Genomic DNA, 20,717 nt, shown 5'->3' with positions numbered 1-20,717 from the left:
TGAAAAGCATGAGGATCAAGGAAGATCCAGGGACATTAAGCTTTTCAAGGAGTTGAGCAAGATGGAATAGGATTGCACTCACAAACTTAAATCCTTTATGTCTGTTTTATAATTCCCTAACTGGGCAGCAACACAGAGGGAGTGAGAAGAGGCAAGAAACTATCCTTAAATGGACTATTCTGTAACATTAATTGCATCAAAATTCAGCAGAATAAATAGGAATGGGCAAGCAGGGCACTAGCCCTGGGCACCAACTTTGGAGTGGGTACCAGAATTGCTCCTCATGCCCATGGTGTTTGTGCCCCAGCAGCAAAGGCAGCCCCACAGTGTTGCTCTTGCTGCTGCAGCCAGGTGCATGAACACCGTGCTACTGTTGTAGGAGTGACAGCCAGGATGGGCAGACTATGCTGCAGCTCCAGTGGCAGCAGCAGTAGCAACTGAGGACTATTTTTGAGTCCCCAGCCTAGGTAAGACTCCTGTGCTCCCTGCTGGCTCTTGGAACCCCTGCCTCTCTGGCACTCAGTGGCACCTGCCCACCACCACACCCCCAGTTTCCCACAGAGTTCGCCCAGGGTGCAAACCCTGCTTGTTACTCCTTTGTCAAAATTATAATGCTGCTACATTCGAAACAGATGGAAACATGCTTCATAATGAGCATCTGCCCCCAAAATAGAGGATGAGATCTAAGTGAGTATAAATCAGTGGAACCTCATTGAAGTTAACTGAAAGGGAGGGCCTTTAGGGGATACACGAGGTTTAACTGCGAGCAGTGATGCAGTTCTGGTCATGTAATGAATAGAGCAGTAGACACTTGCAGCCTAGGTACTACCTAAAACCATGATTTATTTCTGTTCATGGCAGATTGAGGACCCTGGAGTTAAAACCACCAGGATATACCGAGGTCTATCGTTATCTACATCTCATAGCTTGTTCTATTCCTAACCAAGCCCTGAGCTTGAGCCAATCAATGTCTAAATGAAAACACATTGAAATAAAAAGCCTAAACTTTATTTTAACATGTTAGAAACAAAATGTTGTGCCACTTAATAATATTTGTTCAGACAAAACTATTGGACAGATTTGACCTGAATGCACAAATGGTTATGGTGTTCCCATCTCCACCACAAAACTGCATTTTTCAGCAAATTTGCTGTTCACCAAAAACGTTCACCCAGGTTCAGTTCCTACTTTTTACGCTTCATAAGTTTACAAGGCTCACAGACACAAGTTGCAAAGATGCTGCATTTTATAACTTAGTTATCTGATACTTTATGCAATGAGGGGTCAGATTTTCACCCAATCAGTCATTTTTGAGCTGTTTGTAGCCATGCATTTGTGTTTAGTCACAGTTATAAACTGCTTTCTGTGGCCAGATCAGGTGAGAACTGTCACTTCTGTCTGCGCCCAGGAGACAAGAGCTCTGAAAGCTAATAAACCTGAAGTTGCTGCTGCCTATTGCAATTTAGAAGTCCCACTGAGGCTGCCCACTGCCTCATCGGATGGGATTATCAGGAGGGTACAGCAAGGGTGAAATCCACCCTTGTATACAAAATAATGAAGCCCCACTTAAGCTTTATTTACAAAGCTTAAGTGGCACACAGATTTATGCTAACCCCATGCATGGGGATGAAGTTCTCTCTCAGTTGCACTGAAAACAGATAAAAGGTGGAAATAACACACCCCATTTACAATGAAAAATAATAATAGTACAGATACTGGCAAAGTATTAAAAAAAAAAAATCAAAACTGAAATGACACTTGCCTGAGATGGGAGGAGTAAGTTTTATATGCACAGATCCAGGGGTTGCTTTCAGGTTTCTCTGTAAGATACTGACAATTTTTTCTCGTAGTGCTTCTTTGTTATCTGCCGAGCAGAACTGGAATGTGAACACAACCCGTGCCTCCACTCCACCATTGCTGGGGCTGCAGACCAACAAGACAGAGGTAAGAGACTCGCCATCAGTTGCTTTCTTTCTATGCTCCTGGCTTTCCATTAGGTTCACCATTAATTGCAAACAAATGTAAAGGAGTATAAAGAACAAGGGAAGTGCTGAAAAACCTAAGCAAGCGCCAGAATGCTGAGAAGGATACATGCAAGAAAATTAGGCTGTGATTGTAGCCTGAGCAACAATTTTGACTCTGGGTGCTTAAAAATAGGTCACTAGTTCTGTATTCGGGTACCTAAATGAGTTGGTCACCTATAGTTGCCTTGGATTACAATTGGAGTGGTGGATGCTCAGTACTTCAGAAACTTCAGGCCCAGATAACCTACTTTTAGGCACCCAGCTTTGAAAATCGGGACCCTGAGGAGTATCAAATGAAGGAATCTCCAGCAATTACTTGAGTGGAAGTTAGAGGGAAGATGAGAAGCTGACTAGAGCATTTCTAGAGGGAAGGTAAAGAAGTTGAATTCCAACCTGATAGCAATAACTGATACTCTCCCACACACATCAAGGATCCACTTGCTACAAATCCAGAAAGGTGTATTTGTACAATTGAAAAGAACAAGGGGATAACTGAATCCATGACTTAGACAGCAATACCTCTACAATTTGCAGTGAGTATTGGAATCTTCTTTGTAAGAATGGGGAAAGAGTCGGTAATATTTTCCTGTGTAATGTCACTACCACACAAATATAGCGGCTGGATTTTTGAATGAAGAAGATAATTTTGGATCCAATATAATCATCTATATTGCTGCTATGGAAATTGATTCACTGATAAGGGTAATTAATTTTTATACCCCACAGGATAAGCCTGTGAAGTTTAGAAAGTAACTCTCCCATCCGATAACAGTGAAAGCTGAATTCACCCAAATTACTGGTACATCCCAGATATGCTCCCAACTGAACAGAGAGTCAGATAAAAACACTAGTATTACAGACAGTCCTCAGACTTAGGACACAATTGGTTCTTGAAAACTGCATCTTAAGTCGAAACGTTGTAACTCAGAACCAATCTTCTCATAAGAAACAATGTTATAAATGGGGGATTCATTCCTGAACCAAGGCCTGATACCCTATTTTCACCAAAAATACCCCAGAATTTTGTACTTGATCAATTATAGATGAGTAATGTAGCTGCATTAGTATATTGTAAATAGCAATCATATTGATTTGGAAGGAATTCTTTGAGGTGACTTTGCTGGACTTTTTGAAAGGCTCTTGGTTGGACTTTTTGAAGGGTTCTTGGCTGGAGTCTTCTCAGGAGTCTTGTCTGCTTTCATAAAGAAAGTGTCCAAGGAAGTTTGGACAGATGTTCTCCAAGGAGATGGGTGATGCAGCGAACGTGTTTGGTAGTGTGGCGTTGAATCGGATCAAGTGTTGTAAGTTGAAACTGATGTCATAAAGTTGAAACAGGGTGTCAATTTATAAACATTGTAAGTGCAAAACGTTGTAACTCAAAATGTTGTAAGTTGAGGACTGCCTGTACTTATTTCCCTTCTTCTGGATCACTGATTAGTAGCCCTAGCTAGAAGTATAATACTACTATACACACACACACACACACACACACACACACACACACACACACACATCTAATGTAGTTTGGTAACTCATGTATTTTTGCATGTTTTTTCTGTATTTACTTTTCCATGGTTGCTGAATAGCCAAGATAGGGCTGTGTAAAAATAATTTCTTTTCCAACCAGCCTCTTCTTCCTGCCTGATTAGTTAAGTGATGGCACTCCCTGACCTCGCTGATACCACAGTTTCTTCACAGAGAATTCTGTGGATGAGCTGTGACCTCACAACCCAGCCCTTTAGCATCACTGAATGATTCAGACAGGAAAGAGAGAGCTTGTGTTTACAGAAATAGCTTGCACATTTATAATGATGGAAAGGGTGAATACAGCAAAACAACAAAGCATAGGAAGCAATCAACCCCATGATAAAAATCTGCACCAAGTAAAACACTTATCAAAACCAACTATGTTTCCCTGCTGCCTACTAGTGAAGGGTGATGGAGAAACTTATTATTATTTATGTTGCAGTTGTACCTAAAATATGCCAGGCATTTTGCAACCATACAGGAAGACAAAGTCCCTGCCCCAAGTTGCTTACACTCTCAACCAGGTATCCTGTCCAGCAGACTGTTTTCTTTGTTGTCAACTACAGGGTTATTATGACTGTATTTATCTTCAAATTATCACCTTATTAACTATCATGGGTGTTGCTCTGCATTTTCTGAGGTGTTCCCTCACCACCCCTCCACCCTGCTCTTCCTGTACTGCACTGCATGGAAATTACCATCTGCTCCTGTGGGCACACCTCTCCCAACACTGATAAGCACAGTCAGCTTTAATTACTTGCCATAAAATGTGCCTTAAAGATCCAAAGCCAGTCATAAGCCACCTTTCTTAATAAGTAATGGGCATTATTATGATGCATTGTTTATTCTGAACTGCTGATATGCAGATATATGCCAGAGAAATTCAGAATCAGAGCTACGTATGGCAGAGCACACAGCCTTCTCATATGAACAAATGCTTATCTCTAAATTTAAGCAGGTGCTCATCTGCTTTTTGGGATGGAGACCTACATTAACATACAACATGAGGCAGGATAGTAACAAACATTGGGGGAAGAAAGAGGAACACATTGACAGCAGTAAGTAAGGTCCCTTTAGTTAGTCTGTGTGCGAGTTGCTAAAGAGAAGACTGATATCTTTTATTAGACAAACTCAGATAGTTGAGAAAAAAACCTTTTTTGCAAGCTTTCAGGTATATATATCCTTCATCAGGCTGAGGAAGCATCTGCAGTTGGTGTGTGAAGAGCAAATACCAACTGCAGATGCTTCCTCAGCCTGATGAAGGGTATTTATACCTGAAAGCTTGCAAAGAAAAAATTTTCCAACTATCTGAGTTGGTCTAATAAGAGATCAGATTTACTCAAAGAACCTTGTCTGCCTATGTCCTTAGACCAACGCGGCTACAACTTATACCCCTGTAAAGAGAAGACTTGGGTTTATAGGCTGCTTAGCAGAAGTGCCCTTTACAGAGAGATGCTAAAGCAGTGTTGCCAGATGTATAGTTGTACAGTAAATTCAACCCTTGTACAAGGCACTATTGGGAACTATAGAAGTGGCTAAAACATGCTCAAAACAAGAGTCAGAGTGCGTGCGTTTGTAGGACAATATTCAAACGTGATCAATTTTTCCACCTCCAGTTGGCGTTAAGTGGTCTCTGTGTTGTCCTTCATGCACATGGTTTTGCTCAGAGGCAGGTCACACATGAGCCTGTGCTCCTCACACCCAGTATGCAGCAGCAGAATACAGGGATGTCAAAGTGGAATCTGACTGAGGCATTACAAATTCTAAGAGGTGACTGTGCAAGAAATGATCACAATGTTTTCCATTTAGAGTGATATGATCATACTGTATATTAAACATACAACTAGTAGGTTCCCATGCTCTTAATTTTTTTGTGATGAACAATCACTTTCATTAAAAAAGTTTAATTTTGAGGGTCCACTACAATATTTCTGGGTTGTTTTTTTTCAAATGTGACAACCCTGACTGAAAGTCAAAACAAAGTACCCTTTATAACAAAAGAAAGATTAAGGGTGCAGACATAAGTGCAGCTCCCTGCTGCAATTGAGAGAGCTTTGCAAGAAGCGTTCTGAGTTACAACGATCCCCCAGACCAAACAGAAGTTCACTGCTGGTTCCTGGTGGGAGGGGAATCTAGCTGGTGGGTGCAGCCTGCAGCTGATTTTCCCCTATCAACAGCCCCTCTTCCTTCCCAGCCTGTCCCTGTTTTCAGAAGGAAAGGGAGGAAAGGGAAGAGTGTGCTTGTTCTAGAAGTTCCCCACCCAGTGCTGGAGGGTGGAGTGGGTGTATTGGAGTCCCCCCACCTTGGAGGAGGACTCCAATACACCCTTCCCACCCTCCAGTGGGGGCTGAAAAATCCCCAGACTGAACTTCCTCTGCTCCCTTTCCTCCTTCCCATTCTGAAATCAGTGACAGGCTGGGAGACCGCACAGACACAAGTTACAGAAGACACTGTTCTGAAACTTCTTCATTTGAACCCTCATGCAATGAGGGTTCAGTTTTTGCCCCATCAGCCATTTTTTGAAGCTGTCTGCCGTCAGGCATTTGTTTGGTTATGGCTATAGGCCACTTTCTGTGGCCAGATCAGGCAAATATTATCACTTCTGCCTGTACCCTAAGTCTTCATTTAGGACATCTCTGTGATGTTCTTGCCTTGTCTGTGTTGTAGACACCAGCATAGATCTATATCTAGTTATGGCTTACTGAAGTTTACTCAATCTTCTCCAGCAGATCATAACATCTGTTTTATGTATTGATTGAATACACTTACATGCTGCCCTCCTCAGAAAAGGCTCAAGCGGCTTACAATAAAACACAAGCTAAATTATAGAATTAGATAAAATATTAAAACGGAATAGTATATGTAAAACAACAAACTCCCTAAACAGTGCCCCAAAATGTAATCCCTCCTGCTAAAATCCTGCCCAATTAAAAGTTCTTACTCTGCTTCCAGAAGATGTAAAAAGCAAAGCAATTCAGATCAGGTTTTTTGTGCCTATGTTCCTGCCTTGTTCAACCATCAAATGATCATGAATTGGGCTGGCAAGATCAGTTTTCAGAGGTGTAAGTATTCTCATTCCTCCAGCAACTCATATAATACCCTTAGAAACTCCAGGAAACAATGACAGCTGTTCTGTCAGTAGAGAAGCAGACCTCATCACAGCACCAGGATCAGTGTGAGAATCCCCTTGCTCCCAGATAGAATAGGGGTCTTAGAGTATGGGGTCTTAGAACAGACCCCACATAGAATAGGGGTCTTTCAGCAACAGAGTTCATTGTAGGACTGGAGCCTAGGACTGGATATTAGCTGTATACTTTGTGTTGCATTGAGGGTGTGGGAAAGGCCAGGACAGGTGAACATTTTGGTACATCTTCATCTGGATGTCTTGGCTGCAGTTTCACATACCTCAGTCTGACTAAGCGTGAGCTGATGTATTTCTTTCGTAAAATGGAATTTTGAAATGTCTTGTCCATCTGTTGAAAGAAAGGGAAAAACTTGTTAACAAAAAATAAAACCATGGGTGTAAACTCCAAAGCACTCTGTGATAGAATCACTGATCAGGAAGGCAGGAGAGACCCCAGTGGCTATCCGGTCTGATTTTTCTGGAGCCTATAGACCAGGGGTAAGGAAGCTTTTGGAGCAGAGGAACAGATCAACCCAGCTCAGGTCCTTGGTAGTGTTCCCAACCCAAACCATGGCTGCCACTGCCACTTCTCCCCATCACCTAGGCACTGTCCAGGCATAATCCCCTCAACTGCACAGCCACAGCATGGCACAGGCCCAGTCCTCCCGGCTGCCCAGATGTAGAATGGGCAAAGCCACCCCTCTCCCCTCAGCTCCATAGGTTGGATTCTATGGCTTCATGGGCCATATGATGCTGATCCCTGTTATAGACCACAGGACTACCCTGAGTTCATTCCTGCCTGATCTACAGTATAGCTTCTGGAAAAACATCCTGCCTTGTTTTTAAAATGTCCAGCAATTAAAATAGTATCTCATTCTACAGTGCAAACTCTCAGCTCTTGGTTTTATCAAAGGTTGTGTAACCCGGGTGGCAGCCCAATAGTTGCCACTGCTGCCCAATATCAGGGATGGTGTAATGAGAGTGAGACAGGGCTTCCAGCCAGCACCAATTTACTTTCCAGCCGGCCCCTGCTCCCCACAGAGCAGCCCATGGTCCCGAGAAGGTCTAACATTTAACTGATTTAACTATTTACAGTTTATTTACAAAACAAGAATAATAGGAAAGGTTAATTACAAGTGAACTTAAATGGCATAACCAGAGTTACAAAACAAACCAGAATGCATTAGTCAACCCTTGACTCAAGAACCACAGGTAGGGTAACTGGCAGCTTTCAGCCACTGCTGAGATGCTACCACAAGGAAACAAGGTGGTCACTCCCTGCAGCTCCAACAGACTTCCCAATAAGCGACAGACTGCAACAGGTTAAGCTCTTCTTGTCTGCAGCAATCAAATTGTATCAAAACCCAACCCTACAAAGAGGCTGAAGGGTGATCCTCTGTGGCAACCAAAAAGGCAAGCAGCAAGCAACAGAGTAGGCTCCTGCAGCAATCAGCATGACCCAAGCACAAAGCTCAGGGACTCCATCCAATGACCATCAGCTGCAGAATAAGGGACAGGACTGAGTCCCCTCTGAGGCAGTCAGTGGCAGAGGGTCAGCAGCACAGACAGCTCCCAGGGGTCGTTGCTCTAAACCCTTGCTCCAGATGACTGGCCAGGCACCCCACATGCCTCGCGGCTTGCCAATCCTGCTCTGAGCGCCGGCCTGCGCACCGAGCTCCCAGGGACCCTTGTCCTGGTGCTCTGCTGCTCCTTGGGAGTCCAGTGCCTTGCCTGCTGCTGTCCCGCTTCCCCAGGGAAGGTGAGGTGTTTCCTCAACTCACCGGCCCAGCTCCCTGCTCTGGATAAGGATGTCGCTTGCACTCCTGGCTGCTGCTGCTTCTCTGCAGTGGAGTGGGAGGCTGACTGCCACCCCTAGCCTCTGGGACTCCTGGCACATCCAGCACACTGCAATGGGGCCCTGGGGCACCAGCTCTCTGCCCCAAGCCCTGGCCGCGGCTCCCTCTCTGCTGCAGGGCTGGAGACAGGGCCGACTGCTGCTGCCTTCTTCTCCCAGGGCCTTCGAGACTCTTCAGAGGGGTCTGTCTGCTCCCTCTGCTGGGTCAGCTCTCCCCAGCTCTTCTTAGGCCTCCTGTGCCATTCCCTGGAGTCACTGTCAGCAGCCCCCCCACACATGCCAGTTTGGCTTCTGCTTTTATCCCCTCCGGCAGTCCCTCCCTGGCTTGCAAACCCGCCAACCAGGGCTCAGGGTGGTGGGCCCCCAACTCCGGCCATCCCCCTTCCATGCAAATGGGGGGACTGAAAACCCCTTATTTCGACTGGCTTCTCCTTTTCCACAGGGCAGGGCTCCCCTGCTCCACCCTTGGGGTTGCTCAGAGTTCACCGGCACTGTTTCTAGCCCAGGGTAAGTATCTCAAACCCATCCGGTGAGCCCACATTGGCAGTCTCTTAGAGTCGTTTACAAATATCCTACATCAAATGCACTGCTACAGCAGACACAAGCCTCATTTCCTAAGACTAGCTTACTGGAAGGATGCAGGTGACATCCATAGGATATTTATAGAGAGGGGACTATGCTTACCTTATGCTTTAATACTCAAGTTACTTTCATAACAGAGCACCTGCGCCTTGTCCCATTGGAATCATTGGTCAAACTCCCATTGGTTTCAAATCAGTTCTCTTAAATGTCCTCATGTTCATGAGCGCAGTCATCCAAATTGCCCCAAATAAGGAATTATTAACCTCAGATTATAATAATTTATACTACTGGAGTCCTACAACACATTTGATGTTTCCTGTGGAATCATTTTTTGCCACATGCTGTATCCTAGATTTGGGGTCTGCAAAGTTACAGAATCAGGTTGGGAGAGAGAGAACATATTACAATGTTGCATGCTACCAGATTTTATCAGCAGGTGGTCAGGATGACTGCATTACTCAGAAGCATCCAAGGAGCTATTGAGCTATGGAGGCCAGTACGCATATAATCCCTTCATAGCACCACGTGATCTGTAGATGCCATGTCTTTCATGAGGAAAAAAACCTATTCAGAAATATTATGTGGATCTGAAGTATTATGGAGTATTATGTGGGCTGTGAAGTATTATTCATAACTTGCTGCTTCTAAGAGCAGCTTGCCTTGCAACCATGGTACAGATTCTGTTCCACCCATAAGGTGCAGCAGTGAATTTAGGGACTTACGTGAAAAGCTATTCTACTGTGCTCAAGTCCCTGAAAGAAAACCATTAATGTGTTTATTTTAGTAACACACCACCATATTAGTCTAAAGACTAAGTCATAGAAAGCAGTGAAGGGGAGAAGGACCACCTCAGCTCTTGCATTAATGCTTTTTCAGGCAATCAGGAAGGGTGGAAGAAGATCACACTTATATACCTAATCCACTTACACATCTAACAGGTAGAATAGGATCTGGCCACAAATGCTGTAATGTGCAGTCCTCTGAATGAGAGAAAGAGAGAACTTAAAATATATTTATGGTTTATGCCTTGAAACCTTTTAGGTTTTGAAATGAGCATGGTGTGCTTCATTGGAAAGCTGCGGATCTTTCCTCTTTAAAACTTCTCTTTCCAATCCCGAATTGTCATGAGAGATCAGATGCTAAACCCAGTGCTGAGGTAGGACTGAGTATGCTTTAATTGAGTTAATGTAGTTTGGAGGTGAAAACTGAACATTTGTGGGGAAAGAAAAAATCCATCATAGTTGTTACTTTTTGGAGTTGGTTTGGTTTTTTTAAGAGCAACTGTTTGAAGTTGTTCAGGTGTTCGGAATACCAGAAGTAGTTCAGTGGGAAATGAATTAGCAGACAGTGGACCGGCGAGGCAATAAAGGGTGTTTGCTAAATGCACTTTATCTCATAGTTCTGCAGTTTATCATCTGGTTGCCACCGCAATGTGCATGGCATATATATTTATATATGTAGCAAGCTGCTCTGCTTCCTATTACTTATAGCGAGAGAGATTTTTTTTTTCTGCAGAGCCATTCCACTACTCCAATATCAACTGCCAACCTTTTAAATTCTTTTGTTGTAAAGAAAACTTTCAGAATATAAATTGTTTCTCTGCTGTCTGTGTTAGTGGAAACATGCAGTTACAGTACATCCTCACTTATCCTAATCCCTTCAGAAAGCATCGGCTGAAAAGCTGTTTGGATAAAAGAAAGCACAGCATCTTGTGAGGAAGTATGTGTGCTAGTACATGATATGTAATGTAAAACGATACGTGAGAGAACAGTTTGTTATACCTTGACAATAGTTACTGCAGAGATACTGTACTGTATTAAATAAAGCTTAAAGAAGAGGTCTGTTTGTTACACAAAAGCCAACTATTACAAATTAGTAAAAAAGAAAATTGCTGTTTGGATAACCAAGAATGTACTAGCAGATCTCACCCTTAGGGGACAAAAGTACACAAACCCTAGGGCAATTATACTGGGATCGGGAACAAATGTGCACACAGCTCTTGTGGGATAACTCAACACAGTAGGTGGCTATTACTGTCCCTGACCAGTAAGTGGCATGGAAATGGATAATAGCTTGTTTGCCTTCAGGAAATAATTGTTTCAGGATGTATGAAGACAGACAAAGCTGAACGGATGCAACTTGCTCCAATAGAGTTTTACTGCTGCTTACTTCTGGGGTAATTCTGTTCTGGATTAAGTAAACTTATTTTAATTTAGGGAGTTGCTTCCTGCATCTGCAAATTTTTTACACCGGTATGACACCAATGACATCAGTTTAAATATCTTGTCTGTCCAGTTCAATAAGTTCTTGGAGGCAAGGGCTCTCTTAGGATATGAAAATATTAAACAAACACAATGGTGCCCTAATCTTGGTTGGGACCTTTTGATACTTCCATAATACAGATACTAAAGTGAGTAATGACCGTTGGTTGACTGGATGCTGTCAAATGTTGCTGGGGTGTGAATCAAGTCAATTACATTTCTCTTCTGCAAATAAGGGGGAGAAAAGAGAGAGCAAGAGAGAGAAAGAAAAAGCATTCCCTCTCCATTGTGACCTTTGACCTCTCTTGGCTAATGACAGCCAAAATCATTCTCACACCTTCTGAGTGCCCAATGCTACAGTTTTCTCCTTGCCATTATCAAAACCTACAGATTCCTGCCTAGCCACTTTCTACAGTGATGTTTTGTGCAGCCCACTCTAGGTTGAAAATTTGGAGACCTTGTAGAATATATGGAATAACTAAAGAGGAATTCTAGCTGAAAATAGCTAAAAGTGACTGCATAACTAGTTGGTGATAGAATTGAAAGAGGAGTCGTCAGTGACTCCATATCACAACAGGAGAAGTTAACAAGTTGGAATCTGTCTTGGTCTCAACACCATACATCATCTTGCTTAATATCCTAGAGGATAGAATAGAGCATTAGCAGATGACACCAAAACAGGAGGTTGGGCAGCAAGCAGCAGCAGAGGGACTCCTGAACTGATCATGTTAATTATTTCCATATTGCCATCCACAAACCCCTCCAGTTCTGAATTGATTTGAGCTCACTGTAAAATACAGCAGGGAAGCTGGCTAGCCACAGGTGCAGATGAAGATGCATAGGCAGTTCCCTTCCTTTTCCATGTCCTTGTGACAAGGTAATTAGCAGAGCTTGCAGATTTGTTGGAATCTGACAGCTGCACCATGAGTGCTTCTGCTGTGGTCTCCAGATGACCTTTGGGCTGTCATCCATGTACCTTAGTGCCCGCACCATCCCAGTCCTCTATAGACATTTTGACGTGTACTAATATTTTCTCTCAGCTTTTGAGCCCCTGATTTAAAGTTGTTAACTTCCAACTGATGGAATTACTACTGCTAGCTGGTTCAAATGGATTAGCTACATTGGCAATCTTTTTTTAAGGCCTATATTTTCTTGTCACATGGATGGCACAAACTCTTTAGCCTTTCAGAGAGCATTTATTTTTTACTGTATATGTTTTTGATAGCTTAATAATCTCTTTTGGTTTGTACATTTTATGCTGTGCAAACCAACACACTCAACTCCACCCTTCTGCTCAACATACACACCCCAGTTTGGACCCTCTTATTGCATAATTTCATACTTGAACATGAAAGAGTATGAAAGAGTATGGATGTCCTCACAATGTACATTCTCACTAATTTAACTCTTCTAAAACCACTTCTACAGAAGATGCTGACTGCTCAGTACCCTGATACCACTGCACAGTAGCGTTGCATAGCAACAGCCATGATGTGATGCTACTATACAGTAGTATTAGGCTACTATCCAGTAGCGTAACAAAAAAGACATTCGTTGGTGCTACTGTGCAGTCACTCAGATTATTGTGCAGTCATATACTAGTTGTTTATACAGGTGCTAAATGACTGCACAGTAACAACTGCACAGACAGCATCTCAGGTAGACGTGACCAATGAATATTACATCCAGAACCATTAGTTCATCATTGCAAGTACATGAGGAATGATGCTTGGAGAAGATTTCTCTCTCTCAGTATATTTCTAGCTTTTAGAGGCCCTATATTTTTTCATCCTAGCCAAGTTCTTTCTATAACCTGCTTTATTTTATCAATAGAGTTGAATACTTACACTTCTGTATCATGATCAATGCTTCTTTCACCTTCTAATAAATTTAATATCTGTAGTTTTTCCTGGCCAATGATTTATATGATTTATAATGGTGTCTTGAAAATCTCAACAGTGATCTTTGTATTCATGCAGAGGTTACAAGGTTTGGGAGATTTTCACTCAGAGGCCTTTAACAAAGGCTTGCATGGACTCTTGTCCCAGCCCTTACATCCTTTGTAAATTTTCTCTCCCATCTGATGTAGCCTTGGATGTTTTCACTATCCATACACATGTGTCTAATCATTTTTATACATCCCAGTGGCCTCAGTGATGCCTGACAACCAGTGAGTTTCCCAAATGAACCAGGCACTGTATAGAGATTAATTTAATATATCTTGGTTCTGCTGCCTTCAAAGTTCACTGACTATCTGCTTGAGCTTATATTAGGGGAAGGATTTATCCAGATTTATTTACCTCCTCTACCTCATTTATTATCTTGTTATCTTTAACACGTCACCTGGCCTCCTTACCTTGGAATTAAAAGAGTCACTTAACACATTCTTTAAATGCTTTACAGATAGAGCACTGGTCTCTGACTCAGGAGACCTGGATTCTAATCCTGGCTCAGTTGCGGGCTTGCTAGGTGGCTTTAGGGAAGTCATTTCAACATTTTTGTAATTCTGTTTCCCCCTCTCTTTCCCCCTCTGCAGATGATCAGAAGTGTAGCTGGCCAGTAATGTGCTCTGGGGAGCAGTAGCAGCATATACTGTAGCAGTCAGAGGTTCACTGCTACAGGGGGAGATGTCATCTCCTTCTTTTGCTGTCAACATGCGTGTTGAGCAGCCAAAAGAGCAGCGGTTTTTGGCAGCAAAAAAGGAAGTAGCATCTGCCCTCTGCAGCTGCAAACCACTGGCTACATGTCACCACTGCTTCTCTGTCCCCTGGAATTGGAGAGGCTGCAAGGAAGGTGCAGGGTGTAGTAAGGGAAGAGGAGCAAGAAAGATGGAGGAGCGAGGCACCTCCCCTCCCCCATAGTTCCATTCCAGCACTCTCCCCCTTGTTAGGCATCTCTATGGGGCTCTTGCCCCAATCACCTACCTATCATTAACACTTCTGGAGATGATACTTACCTCTTTTACAAACTACTGTGAGATCTCCTGATGAGAAATGATATAAGATCTTGGTATGACTATACTGTAGCCCATGCCTCTCACTTTTGTATGGTAACTCTAGGCACCTGAAAAATGTCAAGGCCTAGAGGTTTTTAAAAGAGCATGTTTACTTTTTTTTTCTTTTCTCCATTCTTTACTGCTGTACTTGCAAAAGCAGTAACCTTCAACTAACCCTTTAAGGTTGTGAAACGATATAAGAATAACCATTTTCAGCAAAACTATTAACCATAGGCAGCATTAGCATACACAAGAAACATCTGTGCCTAGCCACATTAAGGAAGAGACACAGAATTGTAACGCCATAGCTAAGATTAATTATAGACTAATGTGATGTCTGAAGGAGCATAAGTTAAGGTCATGATAAGTATCATGTGGCAGTCTAGACTGGAAACCAAAGAAGGAAATATCTATATTTGAAATAGAACAAGACTAGGCTGACAACAATGGGCCCCTTTTTGATCTACAAATGGCTTCAAAATGGCTTTCAATGTGCTTTAGGTAAAGCACCCCCTCCACCATTTTGAAACACGGGGATGCTGAATACTCATGATGCAGAGACTGCTGGAGCATGCTAGTTAGCACAAGTCCAGCAGACTCACAGCAGGCTCGATTAATTGAGTCTGCTCTGACACATGCTAATTAGCAGGCGTCAGAGCAGAGCTCCATCACTTGTATAGATAGCAAGATCTATCAAAAGAAGTTGCATTATGCTAAGAACTTCCCATTAGGTTGTTTGCTAAGACCCACAAAACTATGTAAGTAAGATTTTCAAAGGAACCCAAGTGACTCAAGAACACAAGTCCTACTGAGTGCTGTTACTCTCCTGTCTCTAGCCAGTCATATACATGCTTTCTACAGCTAGTCTCCTGAATCAGTTTTGCCTTTCCCTTAGTGGTTTCTTTGGCTCCAGGGCTTATTCTAACAGCTGTTTTTACTATCCTTATAAAATGGAACTATTTATCTTGTGCAATGTCTTTGTTTAGAGATTTTACATTTAAAATAATAAGGCAATATTCATGAATAATAATTACTGGCTTTAATTTATATAATTGCTTCCAATTCCAAGACGATGAGACCAATTGTAAAATATGACTCTTAAAAATGAAACCTGATAAGAACTATTTAATCCAATTTAAAAGGTGGAAAGAAAAAGGATTGGAAAGGAAGGGAATGAGAACTCTCAGTCTGAAGGGTACAGATTGATGTTGTGAGGCTGCTATAAAAAAGTACAAAGATGCAGCTGTGTATCATCATCATTATGTTGATAATAATCTACCTGACATTTAGGAAAGAAATCACTGAGATACTTCATGCCCACAGAAACTTGTCCTTGAGGGACATCATGTTTTAAATCCTCATTAATGACACATGATTGCCTAAGTTCGTGGTTTGGCTTCCATTCTAGAAGGTAGTTCCAGATGTATCAGTGAGGACTCATCTTTGCTAAGGTAGCATACTAGGGGTTATATTATCAAAGGCTTCAGATAAGTTCCTTTAAACTGAAAAAGAAAATTAAAAGGGGTGGGGAGGAGGTAAAAGAGAGAAAAAACAAAAGGAAATGGAGGGTGAGGGCTAATGCCAAAACCACTTTATCATCAATAGATGTAGCCTTGAGAGAAGACTGGAGCTTTGCATGTTCAAAGTTAGCAGCACACTCCCTTTCCTAACTGAGGTGTCAATAGCACTGGCCTGTAATGACTTGGTAGCTACACCATTTATCCTATCCAAAAAAGAAAAAAATAATGATAAGGATGATAGCATCCAGAATCTGTGGACCCCAGGCAATTTAGAAGACCCCAGAGATGTCCTCAGCAGAAACTGAACTCACACAACTTAGTACGTGCTGGTCAACAGAGATTCTGCAAGTCTCATGCTCAAAGGAGAGGGAAAGAATGGTCCTGACCTTGACCTAGATACTAAGGACTGAGACTGCTGAAGGGAGATGTTATCTGATTGTGTGCTAGCATAAACGCTAGGGACAGAAATTACACATAAATTGGCATAATGGTGCAGACATAAGTAACAATTTTCACCTGATCTGACCCCTGAAAGTGCTCTACAGCTGTGACCAAACAGAAGTGCATGGCTGCAGAGATTTAAAAGGGCCTGAGCTTTAAAAGAGCCCTATCCTACAAAAAATCTGAACCCTTATTGCATGAGGGTTCAGATGAAGATGCTCCAAAATAGAGTGTCTGCCTGGCTGCCTCCCAGCCTTGGTGGGAGCCCCAGTGTGTCTGCATGCCTCCCAGCCTCGGTGTATCATCCTGCCTGTTGGCCTTGATGCTATTTTCATAAAGGAAGGGGAGAAAGGGAGCAGAGGGAGTTCAGTCTGGGGTTTTTTTCAACCAGAGCTGGAGAGTGGGTTAGGTGGATTGGAGTCCCCCCACCCAATCCTCCAGTGCCAGCTGAGGAACCCCTAGAATGAGCTAGGGAAAACTGGCTGCAAGCTCACAGCCAGCAGCTGGATCCTCCAACCTCCTAGACCCAACAGCGAACTTCTGTTGGGTCTGGGGGATCACTGTAATGCATAGTGCTTCCTGCAAAGTGCTATGAGTTACAGCAGGGAGCTGCTCTTCTTCACACAGTGATTGGAAACCACTTAAAATCTGTAATACAACAGAAGTTCAGTACATATAAACCACTTTCAAAATGGCCAGAACCAGTTTAAGATAAGCCTGAATGGATGTGATATCAGACTTAACTGATTTAGATTAAACTGGTTTATTGAACTTCTGTCCCAGATCCCCTCCAGATTCAAATTAACTCATAGCTCCCCAGCACCCCAGGATGCTTTGAACCCCCTCCACAAACCCCCTCTCATAGCTGCCTGCTCCAGCCAACCAGGGAGACGTGCTCTAGCACCTCCCCCCCCTCCCCCCACTCCCCCTGCTTCTGGTCTGACCCACTACAGGCATGTGGTTGCATTTCTGAAATCAAAAGTGAATGTCTGTTCATTTGCTTATTGGTTTAATCTATGCAGCTTAAACTAACCTGAGAAGATTGAACTGATTCAGCCTTAGGCTTTTTGACTAGGCTTTTAGCCAAAGAGCTCAGCTGCAGGGTTCTTTGAGGTGTATGTTGCTAAGGACACTAACAGACCACAGGTGTTAGTTCCTCAAGAGCCTGGTTTCTCAGCACATGGGGAGTTACAGCTGGAGCAATGACAGGGCTAATCATAGGATTAAAAATCACATGATGTTCATCCCTCATGCAACTGGTTTAACAGTCAGAGGATTAATGGTACCTGCAGTTAAGGTCACCTGAGTATTTCAGCTCCCTATTCTTAGTTGCTCAGAATTGAACTGCATACCAACTAGGGAGTGCTCAGGGCAGTTCAGATTCTCATTTCAGCTATACCAATAGAAATTGAGACTCACTCCATTTAATTTTCTTTAAAGCAGTGGAGCAAATCTGAGTATCCAGCTGTATAACCACCAGGGACTCAGGCTTTCTGTTTCCCATGGAAAAAAGGAGAAAACCATGGATTTTACCCTTTACCAGAGGAAAACGCAGATTTCTCATTTTACCAGAGAAACCCATGGATTTTGCCGTCTTGCAAAGAGCTCTCTGCAGGCTGGCAGAGTTCCAGCCTGCAGGGGGCTGGGAGGGTGCGGGAGGAGAGCGGTGAGGCAGGGGGTGCCATGTACATGTAGGCAGTAGGCAGACGGGTGGGGAGAGAGCTGGGCTCTGCTCCACTGCAGCAGCTGCCACCTCCTCCTGGGGGCAGGAGGCTGTCGACCCAGGTCCCTGGCCCCATAGCCCTGGCAGCTGGGGGCTGCCTCCAGCAGGGATGGGGGGCATAGAGGACTGTGGGTAGGGGGCAAGGGGCACCAGCGGGGCTGAGGGGGCTGGAGAGGGAGTGAGGGGCCTTTCATTTTAATCATGGATTTGTGGGGTATTTATCAGAGAAACTGGGGTTTTTATCAGAGAAATTATGATTTTTTAACCAGCAAAACCCAGGATCCCTGGTAACCACCATAAGATTCTGTCCTTTTCCACACACTTTGGATTTGATGGCATAACTTACTGGCAATTGATCTTTGTTTCATTTTGTTTGATTTGCTTTTTCTATCACAGACTTGTACCTTTTCTTCCTGTGCATCTTTACTGGCAGTACATCAATTAGGTTTCCTCTATCAGATTTATTTATACAGACTCCATTCAGTTCTAAACTTCTTTTCTGATTTTTCCTGTACTCAGTGGGTGCATCTACACATGCAATTCTGGTGCATGAATAAACTGTGGAGCTTATTGGTTCAAAGTTAATTGCTTCCAGGTGCACCATTTAAAAGTACATCCAGGAGCAATTTATTCTGGAGCAATAAGCTTCTCCATTTATTCATGCACAGCACATGGAGCTGGGTTGGAGCAGCCCAACTGGCAGGGGGCCCCGGGTGCCAGCCTGCCAGGCCAAGGCTGCTCCCGCTGTTTCAACATACTGCAGAGGAGCTGGCTGGGGCACAAGAGCGCTTCAGTGTGGGGCTAGCCAGCCAGCAGCCCCTGCACTAAAGCATCCTCATGCCCCAGTCAGACCCTTCAGTGTCTACATGTGTGCTGCTGCAGAGTTTTTTTTACTCTGCAGTAGGATAGTACTAGTATTTACAAGTACTGTCCTGCTGTGGGCTAAATTAGTTTACTCCAGCCTAATATGGATGGATGTGTAGATGCTGTGATGTTTACTCTGTAGCCAGTCAACTGAGCAGTAAGCATCTTGTGTAGATGTGCCAGTATTGACTTCAGTGAACAGTCCAGCTATCTTCTCTTAGAAATTAATGCAAATGACTCTTTTTCCATTTTTTGTAAAAAAAATCCTTGGTACATTATTTCCTCAGTTATTGGGACACTCAGGTTACGTGAATGGCAATTTGTTTTCGCCCTAACTTGTAACTGTTCTATTTTTAAGCTTTATTTAATACAGAGCTTCATCTTTATTCTTAAAGTTGATACAGAAATGTAACTTGGAACTGCTGGAATATATACTGTTCTCTCTTAAGATACAGTTACTATAGGGTTGCATTCCTACTCCTAAGTTTGATTCAGTAACTTGTAATTGTTTCACTTATCCCAACCACTTTAGCTATCCCAAAAGTTTTTCAGCTGGTGTTTCAAAAGGGTTTCAGATACCCAAAGTTATACTATATCATTTTTCCAGGCTTCCCATAGCATTGGAACCTAGGGCTGGAAGGGACTCCACAAGATCATTGGACATATCTACACAAGATCTTTACTGTGCAGTTGACTAATTAACTGTACAGGCAACATCTCAATGTCTACATGCATGCCCCTATTAGGGCGCACAAAACTAATGAACTCCACAGCAGGGTAGTACTTGTATTTACAAGTACTTGTATTTACAAGTACTACCCTGCAGTGGAGTTTTTTCATGCACAGCAGTGCACGTGTAGATGCTGACCCTGCCAACTAGCCCCACACTGAAACACCCTTGTGCCCCAGCGAGCCCCTCCATGCGCATTGAGCTTAGTCAGAGTAGCCCCAGGCTGGCAGGCTGAATCCCTGGGTCTTCTGTCAGCTGGGCTGCCTCAACCCGGCTTAATGTGTTGCATTCCAGGTGCATGTGTAACTGACTTGCCTGGGAACTTCCCTGGAGCAATAAACTGTGGAGCAATAAGCTCCGCAGTTTATTCATGTGCTATAATGGTATGTGTAGACATGCCCCTTAAATGAAATACCCTGCACTGCACAGATCAAGTGTACCTAGACTGTCCCCAGCAGATATTTGTCTGAGGGGATTTGACAACTTCCTTAGGTAACCTGTGCCAGTATTTTACCTCCTTAACAGTTAGAAAGCTTTTCCTTATATCCAGCCTAAATCTTTGCAGCAAATAAACTAATTTCTTCTTGACCCATGACCAAGGAGAACAATTGATCATTATGCCATGTCTCCCAAACATCCAAGGAACAAACTGAGCAAGCAGCTGCTATGGACATTGTTAGAAACATTACACATTGCAGAGTCAGTGAACTGTATAGGTAAGGCCAAAGCTAGACTCCTGGGTAGTTATCAGAGATTCTATAATCTCTCCAACTCTGGAGATACATACTTCTTTTACTAAAGGAACTCCAGCAACTTGAAAAGTTAAAAGGAGAGTTAATACATAGCTTCAGGGACTACCATGGATCTGCAATTTTGGGACTTGACCTTTTCATATTCCTTAAATATTTTTCTCTCCCATGCTGCTAAGTAAAGACCTTTATAAATATGGATAGTGGACTAAGACTTTGGGTCAGTAAAGTACACAAATATAGCAAGGGATGTATTTGGTAGCAATGTTGGTCTGACACAAAAAGAAATGCAAAACTCTAGAACTCTTGGTTCAGAGATTAT

At 43.1% G+C, this 20,717-nt stretch overlaps 1 protein-coding gene across 1 annotated transcript in view; it reads right to left on the bottom strand.

Annotated features, from left to right (window-relative positions):
- The window catches only part of LOC102566451 (transmembrane protease serine 11C), a 59,425-nt gene that overhangs the window by 22,942 nt on the left and 15,766 nt on the right, over positions 1-20,717 (bottom strand). The window contains exon 4 of the mRNA XM_059721304.1: positions 6,957-7,024. Coding sequence (XP_059577287.1) covers positions 6,957-7,024 — 68 coding nt within the window. The remainder of the gene's footprint in view (positions 1-6,956; positions 7,025-20,717) is intronic.

Source organism: Alligator mississippiensis, chromosome 2 (genome assembly GCF_030867095.1).
Source record: "Alligator mississippiensis isolate rAllMis1 chromosome 2, rAllMis1, whole genome shotgun sequence".
Classification (NCBI taxonomy): domain Eukaryota; kingdom Metazoa; phylum Chordata; order Crocodylia; family Alligatoridae; genus Alligator; species Alligator mississippiensis.
The sequence above is the reverse complement of the archived record's forward strand: the minus strand, read 5'-3'. Positions and strand labels throughout refer to the sequence as shown.